This window comes from Meriones unguiculatus, chromosome 7 (genome assembly GCF_030254825.1).
Source record: "Meriones unguiculatus strain TT.TT164.6M chromosome 7, Bangor_MerUng_6.1, whole genome shotgun sequence".
NCBI lineage: Eukaryota > Metazoa > Chordata > Mammalia > Rodentia > Muridae > Meriones > Meriones unguiculatus.
The window spans coordinates 20,783,513-20,796,988 of NC_083355.1; the positions used below are offsets into that span (position 1 = coordinate 20,783,513).

Here is a 13,476-nt window from a genome sequence, read left to right on the forward strand (position 1 = left end):
ACCTGCTTCCGTGAGGAACTGCGCTTGTGCGTGCATTCGTCCCGGGTGGCCATCTTAGTGTGTTCGAATCTTTCTCCGTCGAGGCATGTGCCGTGTAGCTCGTGCTTACGGTTTCTGGTGTTTTAGAGATGTCTGGAAGGCTGTGTGCCCACCGGTCTGTCGATCGTGCTCATCTCTGTACATTCAGGCTCACTTTGAGCACCTCAGGGGATGTTTGTCACTGCCTGGGCCTCATGCACTGGACGCTAGACTTGGTTTCACCACGGGGAGATGTTTATGCACACACACCTTGGCATGTATGTTTCTGTGGGTGCTTGTGGATCTCTGGGTGGGCATCAGTCTTTTTCAACGAGGGCACAAGTACAAAGCGTGGCCTCCTTGAACCCTCTCTGTCCTGTGGCGGCCAGGGTGATGTTGTTTCATAAGACGCCCGCTCGGCACTCTTCCCCCAGCCTGGGCTGGAGTTGCAGGGTTAGCTGCCTCTTCATGCAGTCAGTCTGGCTTGATCTCTGTGTGCCCAGAGCCAACAACTCGTCTTTTCTTGAGGCAACTGTTCAGTGGGTTGGATCAGGCTATAGACTTTGGCCAGGGCTGGGACTTCTCCCAGATACTTGGAGAAGCGGGTTGGGGGATGGTCCTTCAAAATCCCTTCAAAGGGGACACCCACCCGCTCTACACATTTGCACGGAGAGAACCTAGACCCGAGGTACCATCCTGGGGCAGCAGGGGAAGCTGCTTGATTTGAGTGTAGAAGGAAAGCAGGCAGTTAGACGGGCCTGTGTGCGTGTGCCAAGGCTCACGCTCCATTCCGGAGCTCAAGGTGAAGTCAGAGGCAGAAAGTGACTCACCCAGGGGCTTGGTATCAAAGTCACCATATTCCCTAGCTCCTGTGTAGAGAGTGGTGCACCTAATTGTGAGAGGACTGGAAGGCATGCCCCAGTGACTGTGTGTTGGCAGGAGAGACAGGGCCACCAAATGCCTTGGCATTCCCTGGATCTGCAAGCCAACCCCATCTCCAGTACCTTCTACAGTCCTCAGTCCCGTTTCTGTACTATCCATTCTCCCTTAACTACAAACCCATTTCTCAGATAAAGAGACTGAGATTCCTAATAAATCTCCAGGGCAGAGTTAAAATCTAGCTAGAACTTCATTTATCCCAGGAGTCTGAACTCCAGTCCCCAAGTTCTGAGAGACAGCAGACATTTCTGAATCTGGACCCTCTGTGCCCTGTGCCCTATCGGCTGGCTTCCAGGTAGGCTAGTGGATCTTTGTTGGCAAGGCAGGGATGTACTTCACCATGTAAAAAGAAAAAAAAAAAGTCACTGCTGGCATTCAGCTTCCTGCTTGCTCCTCCCCCGCCAAGAGTGCTGCTAGGCCTACAACTTTCAGAACTCCGGGCAACCTGCAGCCTTCTGCAGTCTGCTTGTCTTCCTCTACCAGCTCTTCCTGGAACCCACCCGTAACTGCAAAAAAAAATGGACTCCTGTTCCTTCTGCTCTCTGTGGCCTGAACACAGTGGCTCCTGCTGCAGCGTGGGGCAGTGGGATAAGTCCAGGACAGAGCAGAGGGTGTTGACTGGAGTCCCAGGAGGTAGGTTTGCCAGGTGAGCCCTTGGGGCACCGTGGCTCAGCCTGAGACACTCCCCCACCCTATCACACCCTTCCCCCCCCCCCCCCGCTACTGCTGGTGTTTCTTTGCCCCTGTTATACTACAAGTGGCTGCTGATAGTCAGCAGAGCCCCAGGAGACCAGGGCCAGAGCATCGGCCACCCAAGACGGTGTCTCTGGTGTCTTCATGAGTGCATGGGAGTAACATGGGGACTGGCATCAATCCCAGAGCTTCTGGGAAATGGGTGGGAGTGGGGGCCTGTGTAGGCTTGTTGGGAAACGCGCTGATGGGCTCCACTATTCCCTGTCCTGGTGCTCCGGAGAATGGACACAGGGTACAAAGGGACCCCATTTATTGGACCCTGTCTCGCTGAGAGCTTGGAATTCTGTTAGTGAGGTCCCAAGGATGAGAAGTTTATGGGCCTGGGGAAGAGACTGGGCTTACATGCTCTGTGATTAGGAGGATGGGGAGACCAGCAGAAATAGCTACCGGCTGCTGTGCATCCTACTAGCCTGTGGAAGTCCATAGGATCTGGGGCTGCTCACCCTTGGCCATCCCTGGTTAGTACCGATTCATATAGTTCTGCGGATGTCCATCCATAGGGTTCCCCAACACATCTACGCAGGCCCCGGCTCCCACCTCTTTCCCAGAAGCTCTGACTTTGAAGGCCAGCCTGGGTGTCCCTGTGCCACTCCCACACACTCACAGAGACACTGGAGACGCCATCTTGGGAGATATCACCCCCCCACACACACACACACATACACACACATGCACAGGCTGCCTTCTATCAGGTGAGATAGGGTCTCTTGGATTTAGAACGACTTGTTTACTGGAACTTTCCAGAACGATGCTCATGTTTTCTGTGCTGCCCGGGATGATGTGGCTACTGAGTACTTAAATGTGGCTGGTGTCGGCTGAATTCGTTTTCGTTCTGTTTTGAATCGAATGCTAATGGAACAGCTCCCGGGGTTCATGGACTGCTGTCTAGAACAGTGTCGCTTTGGCCCTCGACTTCCCAGGTTCTGCACACCTGCTTTCGGATCCTTCACTGAGGAGATCTTGGCATGCTCATTTCATCCCACTGCAGCATGGGTTGGGACACTTAGGTTCTAGGAATATGGGAAAGATGTGACAAACTCTCAGAAGGGCATCTGTCACCCTCATCTTGTACTTGTCCCCTCTTCTCACATCCTTTGGGTGGTGGGCAAGATAAAGTGTTGGATTGCAGGCTGTTGGGAAGGAAAAAAAAATGAAGGAAGTGATTTTAGCCCCCCAGCAAGTACCTAAGGCCTGTACACACACACACACACACACACACACACACACACACACACACACACAGTTTGTTTTTAAAAATTCTCCAAAATTTGTGATTCATGTCTTATTGCCCTATCTGGGGCTCACACACGAAGAAGTTATTGGCCCGGGGACACATCTGCTGAGCTGGGAGAGCACTTGCCTACCACGCAGGAAGCCCTGTGTTCGTGCTCCAGCATGCGTGGAGCTGGGATGGGTTGAGTACAGGCACACACCTGTAATCGGGAGTTAGGAGTTCAAGGTCATCCTCTCTGCAGCACATTTGAGGCCAGCTTGGTTTATACTTGAGACCCTGTCTCAAAGAGAGAAAAAGAAAAGAGAAGCCAGTTGTCTTTCCTGCCTGTGGGGAATGTATGGGAGAGAAGGGAGTCTGGGGGGAGAGGGGAAAGGATGTGAAGCAACAGAACCAGATCTGCAACGCGTGAGGGGTGGGCTGGAGGGGACAAGCATGGGCGGTGATGGGAAATGGTGAGACTTCCTGGGTGAAGGCATTCAGGTGCAGACACACAGAGAACTCCTGCACATAGGGAGTTGCTTCAGACTGGAGGCCAGGTACCGGCCCAGCTGTGGGGATCAGGGTAGCAGACGGCTGTCTGAGATGTTCTTCAGGAGTAGGGGGGAGCTGACCGACGAGAGAGAAAGAATGGGAATTCTGGGCTCAGGGGAGAGTTACACACATTGAGGGTTTGCCTAGAGTGTTCAGGGACCTGGGTTCGATTTTCAGAGAGATAGACAGACAGACAGACAGATAGACCATAGTCACAACTTCAGCTGTTTTATGAAACAGCCTTTTTGGGGTGGCTGGGCATACGGAGATATTTGGAGGCTGGGGAAGTCTAGGCCCTTGGCAAGGCACCTGACTTAAGCAGTAAGGTCCCACTGAAGAGGTAAAAGCAGGGGAACCCCACGACTGTATCGGTATGGGCTGGCTGTACTCTGTAGGTGACCAGCAAAGGGGCAAAGACTCCTATAGCAACTAACAGAAGAGGGCGAGAGCCTGACCTGGGCCTAGGCAGTTGGGGACGAGAGGCGGAAACTGGCCGATAAAGTGTAGTTGCTGCTGGTCGTGCTGCTCTTGGGCACAAGAGGAAAGGACCAACTTCACAGCCCTAGGAGGTACATGACCCAGCTGGACATGACCTTCGGCTCTCAGAGGCTCATCCAGGCATCATGTCTGTGGGGATGTATTGGCAAGCAGCTAGTTGCACTCAGGCCGCAGCCCGGCTCACAGCCTGTCCTCACTCTGTAGCCTATTCCTGGGCTACCTTCGCCGGGACCCCATGCCAGTCAGTGTTCACGGGTAGGAGAGAGCACCTGTGTGTCCGTGTGCAGGGGCACACGTGCCAGGGAAAAGCAGAAGCCCTTGGGATGCCCTGCTCTGTGCTGACGCCCCTCTGATAACAGAGGTGTCTGTGGGCTTTGAGGACAGCATCCTGTGAGGAATCGGGAGCTCTGTGTTGCAGCCCTGACCCAGCTCCAAAATATTCAGGGGCCCTGAGAATCACATCTGTCTCCGGGACTCAGTTTGGGCTAAACGTCACTACTGTGTTCCGAGACACTCCAGCAGCCATTTCCAATCAGCATCTTCCTTTTCTGGGGAGGGAGGGGGGTGGCTCCTACCTCCGGGGCCATCAAAGTGGAGGCAGGCCTGGCCAGCGTGACGAGCCTGTTAACTACAGTGCTAAAGACAATGTGCCTGAGAACCGCTGTTGGGCGCTGCTGGAGCTGCAGAGGTTCAACCTGTGTCAGGCACTACGGGGCACAGGGCACAGCGAACACTGCAGCCCCAGGAGTGAGAGGCAAGTCGGGGACAAAGAAGGGAGGCACTGAGCCACCTAGGAAAAGCTCCAGTGTGCTAGGCCCCTGGGTAGGAACCAGCGCACTTCATTCATAGCTTCACTATGCCAAGCTTTCACCGAGGGCTGCCCACGTGCCTGGCACCGGGCCAGCCACATTGACTGTGAAGGCGCCAGACCTGGCCTCTACCATTGGGCGAACACAGGGCACGCTTCTCACTCCCTGGGCCCAAGGTTGCAAACTGGTGATCTGAGGCCCTGACTGACTCACCGTTGGGTGTGATGAGTTTTTACTGCACTTTTGAAAAACTCAAATCAGTTTCAATTAAAAGAAATTTAGCCAGGTGTGGTGGCACAACCTTTGAATCCCAGCACTCGAGGGGGGGGAATCTCCAGGAGTTCCAGGCCAGCTTAGTCTACTTTAGTGTATGCCAAGACAGCCAGGCCACACAGTGAGACCCTGCCTTAAGACAAAACCAAACTCGAATAAACAAACAAACATTTAGAATCAAGCTGGGCGTTTGGTGGTGCATGCCTTTAATCCCAGGGCTTGGGAGGCAGACACAGGTGGATCCTCTGAGTTCCGAGGCCAGCCTGGTCTACAATGTGAGTTCCAGGACAGCTAAGGCTATTACACAGAGAAATCCTGTCTCCAAAACAAAACAAAATTCAGAAATAGATGTTGTGGCACATGCCTGTAATCCCAGCACGTGGGAGAATAAGGCAGGAGGATTAGAGGTTCAAGATGATCTTTAGCTACATTGTGAACTTGAGGCCAGCCTTGGGATACATTTTTTAAAAATCAGAAGTGGTAAAGATCTGGCTTTGTGATGTCTGCTGGAAAAGGAAGTCTTCCTGCTCTCAGGGCAGGGCAATATATAGTCAGGAGCCTGGACTTACCATAAATTTACCTTTTTTAAAAATTATTTATTTACTTTTATTATATGTGCATTGGTGTTTAGCCAGTGTGTATGTCTGTGTGAGGGTGTCAGCTCTTGGAGTTAGACAGTTGGGAGCTGCCATGTGGGTGATGGAAATTGAACCCGGGTCCTCTGGAAGAGAAGACAGTGCTCTTAACTGCTGAGCCATCTAAATTTCCCATTTTTATCCCCTGATCCCTTTCAAGCTTTAAATCACCCAAGTGGCCCCTAGAGTTGTGCATGCTACAAGCTCCGCCTAGGTTCAGCTGTGTGAGCCCTGGATTGGAGGAGGTGGAGTTGGTGAAGTAATTCTACAGGGACAAACAGCACATAACCGGGACCCTTGTTTGGCCAGGGATTGCTAGTGAGTATGTCTGTAGGTGAGTCCTTGAGCTCCCCAGTAAAGGGAGAACCTCGCCCCAGCAGGGAGAAAGCAGCTGGAGGAAGGCTGCAAAGAGCACCAGGAAAAAGCAGGGACAACAATCCACCCTTCTTAGCATTCTTTAAGGTTTGTAGACCACTTTACCTTCATAAATGCAACGACCAAAATTTACATTTGTAACTCCTGCTAGCCTTTTAGGAGACGAGGGCAGGCAGGTGTTAGAGAAAAAATGACGCTCGGACAGGTGAAGTGACTTGCCCAGGGCAACATGGTCAATAAGTGGCAAAGAGTCTGTCTAGCCCCAAGCTTGCACTCTTCCAACAACCCTCTGCCCCTGCACTCCCTGCCTCCTCCCTGCCTAACTATGTCTTCCCCCCACCCCAGTTGTCCCAGGTGACCATTGCCAGTGTCTTGCACACAGAGACATGCCAGCACCTGAAGGTATCCCCATAGGTGGGGCTGGTGTTAGGTGAGACCAGGCATTGGGCAGAGACCCATAGTCTGGCCCTGTTTGCCACTTCGGTGTCTCCATGGGATGGCCAGCCTGCTACCTACCACTTTCTTGGACAGTGTGAAGCTACAGGAGGGTGAGCTTGGGCATCCTATAGGTCTTTGGCATATCCGCATCCAAACCAGCCCGGCTCGGTTCAAGCCTCTCCAGTGATGGCCCAGGGAGCGTCAGCCTGTAGCTCAGGGTTACTTGCCCACTGCTTACGGATCTTCACTGTCTCCCTGGCCAGACAGACCCTAAGCCCCATGCCTAGCTGGGTGAATATGAGAGCAGATCGCATGCCTTGTTCCATCTGCATGGTGGCCCAAGTTCCCTTATGCTCCCTGAGCTCCGTGGAGCCTTAGACTTTGCAGCTATTGACTTAGGGAAGCACTAAGCAATAAGCCATGGAAGTTATACTCCATGGCTTTCTGAAGGAACTGGGGATCTTCGAATCCGGCCCCAACAGCGGAGGAGAATGCTGCACCAGCCGGGAAAGAGCTGCTGGGCTACTGCGAGGCTTGGAGCTCCTCCCGGAGGTTTTCCTGGACTCCTTCGGAGGGGACTGCAGAACTCCTTCCCTGGACACGGTGGCCTCATGACCTGTAGATGGATCCCCACTGCTACCCGAAGGGGCTAGAAGAGCTGGGCGCGCATGGGGAGGGGGCTTTCGCGCCTCCCATGGACTGCTAGCACCCTGGGCGGGCGACTTTGCCCTCTTCAAGGGCTTATTGGCCAGCCTCTGGCATCTCCGCCACCGGCCCTGTGCTCCAAGCTGGCCTGCGCGTACTCCGAACTACAGGAACTCTTTCCCCAACTTCGCCAGCCTAGCCGCCCTGTCTGCTCGTGGGGAAGGGCTGCTGGACGAGGTGGGCCCTGGCAGCCAGGTGGTGAAGACCATGGTGGCTGGGCACCCGCTGTATGGGTTTGATTTTTGACTTGGCCGGAGGGAGAGTTCTTAGAGAGTGGGTGCGGGAGGGATTCTGAGGATGGCACCTCACCTTAGCTAGCCCCCCAGGGCTGTGAAAATGGAAGGGGTCGCACAGACGATCTTAACCATACTACACCCAAGCTGACCTACTAACTGTGCCGTTCTGTTCTTCTCATTCCCTGCTCATCACCAAACCTCACCCTGGACTGTGAGGAGCCTGGGCAAGTGGATAGAGGTGCTAGCTAGGGTCTGGGCAACTATAATCCCTCTGGCCTCTCAGACTTTGCCTTTTCCCTGCTGGACTCTTCCCTTGGTTGGCGGAAGAAAGGCTGGGTTTTAGGAACTGAGGGTACAGTGGTGAAGGAGAGTGGGTCCCTGAGAATTTCCTCGCCCCACACTTTGCGGTGTCTCTTTTCCTAAGAGATGGTGGACCAGATGACAGTGCCTGATGCACAGCACAGCGCTGTCTGTGTACAAATGGAGAGGTCAAGTGCACAGTGATTCCAGGGAGGTAGCAGAGGCCTCCGTCCCGCGCTCTCCCTCCTGTGCTGCCTGTGGGCTTTTCTGGATACAGCTGTTTATAGGCACACATCTACAGATGCTAAATGAGCCCATCTGATGTTTTCAGAGGGTTTTGCAATTACAGGACCCAAGAAAGTCTCCAATCACCTGGATTGCTTTCTACTTTTCTTTCTCCCCTCCCTTCCTTGAAATCTGGTTTGTCAGTTCCCAGCCCTTTCCTGCCTTTGCCTCACACTGTTAAGACCAAAGACTACAAAATTATGGTGTTCCTGTGGGGCCTGAGGACTGGCTTGGGGTCTCACCCTGGGTGCTAGGTAGGGGCACATCCTCTGGGAAGCATCAGGCGCCTTCCCAGAACTGGACACCCAAACTTTCAGAATGCTGTGGGTTTCTGTCTTTCATTTTAAATTTGTAGGTTGTTGTTTTTTTGTTTTTTGTTTTTTAAGATTTCTTTTATACGTATGAGTGGTTTGCCTGCATATATGTGTGGGCACCCCGCATGCGCCTGATGCCTGCAGAAGTCAGAAGCAGGCATTGGGTCCTCTGGAACTGAAGTTATGGTTGTGAGCTCCCATGTGGATGCTGGGAATCAAACCTCGGTCCTGTAGAAGAATGACCACTGTGCCATTTCTCCAGCTCCACGCTATGGGTTTCTTCTCATCGCTTCTGTGAGGGGCATGGAGTCCGAAGCGACAGGGACAATTAATGAGAGGGAAGGGAGTGGGCCTTTCCCTGCACTCTGAGTTTGGTGCTTTGGGGTAAAATGGGAACACAGCACACCGTGCCCTCAGCATGGTCGTGTGTAAGTCAACCCTGGCTTCTCTGATTCCTCTCTTGTCTGGACTCCCTTTGGTGTCTATTTGGGCCACTGTGTTGACCCTGTTAGCGAGAGAGACCCACACTTCTGCTTACGTGAGCTGTGGACTCCTGACTCTGCTTCTCCAGCTGGGTTGGGCTGGAGAGAGCCCTGTGGCTCCTCATTTCAAATGCCACCCTTCTTCCTCCTGCAGCAGGCCCAGCCTCCAGCGCCCCCAGCCCCCTGCTGGCCTCCCTGACCCTGCCCACCCGGCCTCTGCAGCCCATGCTGGACTTCAAGCACTTGCTCGCCTTCCACTTCAATGGCACCACCCCGCTCAGTCTCTTCCCCAACTTCAGCACGGTACGAGGCTGGGCAGGAGGGGAGGGGAGGGCATGTGCAAGTATGGGGGTGGGCAAGGAAGGTGGCTCAGCTGGCCCTAGGTGCTACCAAATAGGGACCCAGCCGTCTCCCAGAGCTGAAGATGACGTCATCCCCACCCCACCATCACAACTGCCCGGAGATGATTTTTTTTTTTTTTATGGATGGCACACGTGTGTCTATGAACACTTGGGTTGTGTCTTTAATTTATTATGTGGGTGGGCGCATAAGCCTGTGTCTGTGCAGTAGCCAGAGGAGGAGGACACTGGATGTCCTCGGTGATTTCTCCCTGATTCTGATGTTTGCTCAGCAAGGCTGGAGACCAGCAAGGCCCAGCAATCCCCCAGCCTCCATCTCCAGTGAGGCTTGAGATCACAGAACTGCATAAGGGCACCTGGTTTGTTATGTGGGTGCTGGGATCTGAACCCCGCCCCCGGTCCTTGTGACTGCATAGCAAGTTTCTCAACTGCTAAGCCATCCCTCTAGGACTTGAGTTATGTCTTTGTGTTGGAGCTTGTGTATCTGGAGGTCTGTGTGTGTTATGTGTGGGTGTTAATTTGTCTATTACTTGTGAAGATTTGTGGGTCTGTGCCTAGGGAATTGTATGTAATATGTGTGATGTGAATCTGAAGTTCAGGTGTCTTTGTACTTTCTCTTTTGGGCTGGGTATGTATGTGTTTTGGATGAGAGTCCATCTGTGGTTACATAATATCTTTCTGGGTCTTTCTGCTCATCTGTGAGTCTCTAACTGCCTCTAGGCACATGTGCTTGGTGTCTGTACATTTCTCCCTCGTGTGTATGTACCCACCTATGTGTGTGGTGGGGGACATGGGGTTCCATGAGGTGTGAGGAACAGCACCCCTTTTAATCCTGAAAATCAAATAAAATCATGGATGAACATCACTCCATCCTCAGGAGACTATGTCACATGCTCTCCAGGAACCTGTAGGAGTCTCCCTCATGTCACCTCCAGGGTTACACAGATGATCCGGGGAGTAGGAGACATTTGCACATGGGCCTACGGGCTTCAGCCTCTACTGTCATTTACAGACGTGTTCACGGCCCACAGACGTGGTCTCCCAAAGGCAGGTGACACTACTGTTGGCCCAGTGTCAAGACTTTGCTCTGACATCCTGATGCTGGGTCTGCCGTGTCTTGGGCACAGTCCACACTGGAACCTCAGGGCAGTCGCTATACCATGCTCTCTGCTCTGCCTCTGGTGTCTTCCTGTGGGAAGGCTTGGAGAGTTCCTTTTGACTAAAACAGACAATTTTTTTCATTTAAATCCAACAATCAAGCCAGGTGGATCTCCGTGAGTTCAAGGCCAGCCTGGCCTACAAAGTGAATCCAGGACAGCCAAGGCTACACAGAGAAACTCTGTCTCAAAAAACAAAAACAAAACAAAACAAAAGATTATAACAAAACAAAGCAAAACAAACAAACAAACAAACAAAAAACCTGGGGCCCTAATTCACAGCATGGTGGCACTGTCTATAATACCAGCATTCTGGAGACTAAGGAATGTGTGTTAATGACAACCCAGGCTGTACAGCGAGTTAAAGGCCAGCCTGCTCTAACATAGTGAGACTCTGTGACCACCCCCCAAAGAAAAACAAAACAAAAAACAAAACAAACCCCCAAAACTTAGGCTCCCAAGAAAAGACAACAGAAAAAACTTGCTGAAGTGGCTTGACATATGATTCAGTCAGCAGAGCATTTGCCTAGCACACACCAAGCCCTGGGCTTGATCCCCATCACTGTGTGAGTCAGATGTGTGGGCACACGCCTTCAATCCCAACACTTGGGAGGTGGAGGCAGGAGGGACAGTTTAAGGTTGTCTACATAGTGAGTTTGAGATGAGGCTAGACTACTTACTTAAGGCACTGTCTCAAAAGGAAAAAGAGAAAAGATAAGATAATGGTGTTGCATGCCTGCAATTCCAACGCTTAGAAACTGAGGCAGGAAGACAGGGCATCCAAGGCCAGCCTGAGCTAGGGGAGACCTTGCTTATAAATAAACAAATGAAAATGAGAACAAAGAAGAAGAAGGAAAGAACAAAATGTATTAATTAGGAAGAGAAAAGAAAAACACCCAAGTTCATCTCGCAAAGAGAAAATCCTGCTAACAGCAGGTCCAGACACAAGAGCTGGGTTGGGAGAAAGGAAATCCCACCAAAAGGTTCTCCTGTCCCTGACCTGCTGTCGTCTGTGCTCAACCCTCGGTCCCAATACTGTGCTCCTTGGAAAAGAGAAAACGAAATCCAAAACCTAAGACCAGAAGGGGAGCAAGACACACCAAGGTGACCCTGTGAGCATCGGGCCAAGGCTCCAAGCACACAGGTCACCTTGGCCCATCCCCTTGGCGTCTGACTGATAAAGTCTGCCAGGAAGAGGCTGTATGCTTGTCTGGGTTACAGCACAGGACAGGGGATTTCTGGGAGAGTGACCACATTTTGAACTGCACCTTTCCCCAGCATACAGGAGGAACTAAGCTCTATCACTCCCCCTCACAGATGGACCCAGTCCAGAAAGCTGTCATCAGCCACACGTTTGGGGTCCCCTCCCCTCTGAAGAAGAAGCTGTTCATCTCCTGTAACATCTGTCACCTGAGGTTCAACTCAGCGGTGAGAGGGAGTCGTAGAATTGGAGCTGAGGGTGGGTGGGAACAGGGCCTCCCTTGGGGCTGTCGTCAGAGGAACTGGTAGCAAAGGGACTGTGCTCTGACTGCCATCCTCCCTTCCTCCTGCCCCTTCTCACACCCCATCCTGCCAAGCTGTAGCCCAGTGGGATTCTATTCTCCTCCCCTCGCTTCACACCCATCTTCCTTCCGGATGTCCCAGAGACCGTGGTATGTGTTCCCGGTCTTGACCTGAGTTGTTTACAGCAAGTACTCACGACAGCATCTTTTGAGTGTGTGTGTGTGTGGGGGGGGAGACCACACTGTCCTCAAGCTCACAGACATCTGCCTGCCTCTGCCTCCTCAGTGCTGGGATCAAAGGTGTGCACCTCCACGCCCAGGTTCAGTGAATTTTCTTGTAATTGAGATAGTCTCACTATGTAGCTCTAAATATCCTGGCACCCAAACTCTGTAGACCAGGCTGGCCACAAACTTATAGAAATCTGCCTGCCTCTGCCTGACCCTGCCTCCCAAATGCTGAGATTAAAGGCGCGCACCACCACGCTTCATCATCTTCATAAACTCCCATGATGCATCTGTGAGAGGTATAGAGACATAATTACCATCTCCACTTTTCTGAGGAGGACCAGTCTCAGATGGGTTTTTTTAAAAAAGAAAAAAAAAAAAAAACTTGCCTAAGGACACAGCTGCTAAATAGCTTTGCTAGGATTTGAACCCAGCCCTAGCTGAACCTGAGGTCTGCATACTCCTGATGCAGCCTGTCCTTGGGGGGAGAGGAGGAGCCTCACTGTGGGTTTTGGGTGAGATGTCAAAACCTCTGTGGATTGTCGTCAAAGAGTTCAAGGAAAGGCTCTGGAGGTTTGTCTTTCCTACCTTTTAGAAATAGGAGTTGAGAAGCAAGTGGAGACTCGTGGCTGGAATAGAAAGGATGCTGGCACTCCAGCTGCTAACATCTCTCCAGATGTTTAGGTCACATCATTCCACAAAAAGTTGGCAAAGAAAATTGCTGGAAGGGATGTGTTACCATGCATAGACCCTGGCAGAATTACTGGGCCAATAGCAAATGCTCAAAAATTATTTACAAAAAATAAGCAATGGGATGAATATTTTTGGAGTATATAAACCCAAAATACAAGAACTGCTGTGCTGGGGCTAGAGAGATGGCTCAGAGCTTAAAAGCACTGGCTGTTCTTCCAAAGGTCCTGAGTTCAATTCCCAGCAACCACATGGTGGCTCACAACCATCTGTAATGAGATCTTCTGGCCTGCAGCCACACACATGCAGGCAGAATAATGTATAAATAATGAAAAGAACTGCTGTGCTCTCCATATGCATAACCCTTAACATTCAGGAGCCCCTACTTCATAAACTAGACCCTTACAATTTGTATCCCATTTACCTGGGACAGTCACAAAGCTTAAAGCTGGGCACAGTCGTGCACACCAGTGATCCTAGTACTCAGGTGGCTGAGGCAGGAGTATCGTGAGTTTAAAGCCAGCCTGAACCACACAGTAAGTAGTCCATTTGCAGAATATCCTGTACATACAGGCAGACACTCAAGAGCATCACCTAGTCTCAACCTTTCTGGATCTGTGAACACAGAATAGAAGCAAACAGGGCTCATGTAGCTTAGTGGAGAGTTTGCCCAGCACTCATAAGGCTTTGTGTTTAGTTTCCAGTTAAACACACACAC

General features: G+C 51.7%; 2 protein-coding genes across 8 annotated transcripts in view; both read left to right on the forward strand.

The window, feature by feature from the left end:
• Znf385c (zinc finger protein 385C) overlaps window positions 1–13,476 on the forward strand; it is a 53,048-nt gene that overhangs the window by 35,215 nt on the left and 4,357 nt on the right. For 5 of the 7 annotated variants that reach the window (XM_060386708.1, XM_060386704.1, XM_060386705.1 and 2 more), the window contains 2 exons: window positions 8,980–9,128; window positions 11,659–11,769. In XM_060386708.1, the coding sequence (XP_060242691.1) occupies window positions 8,980–9,128; window positions 11,659–11,769 (260 nt within the window). The remainder of the gene's footprint in view (window positions 1–8,979; window positions 9,129–11,658; window positions 11,770–13,476) is intronic. The other 2 variants (XM_060386707.1, XM_060386709.1) reach the window with 2 other exon arrangements.
• Window positions 3,849–7,454, forward strand: C7H17orf113 (chromosome 7 C17orf113 homolog). Its single transcript, XM_060386186.1, is given in 8 exon segments — window positions 3,849–3,866; window positions 4,453–4,731; window positions 6,411–6,575; window positions 6,577–6,617; window positions 6,619–6,906; window positions 7,157–7,266; window positions 7,269–7,324; window positions 7,326–7,454. Coding segments are annotated over 8 exon segments (1,086 nt in total).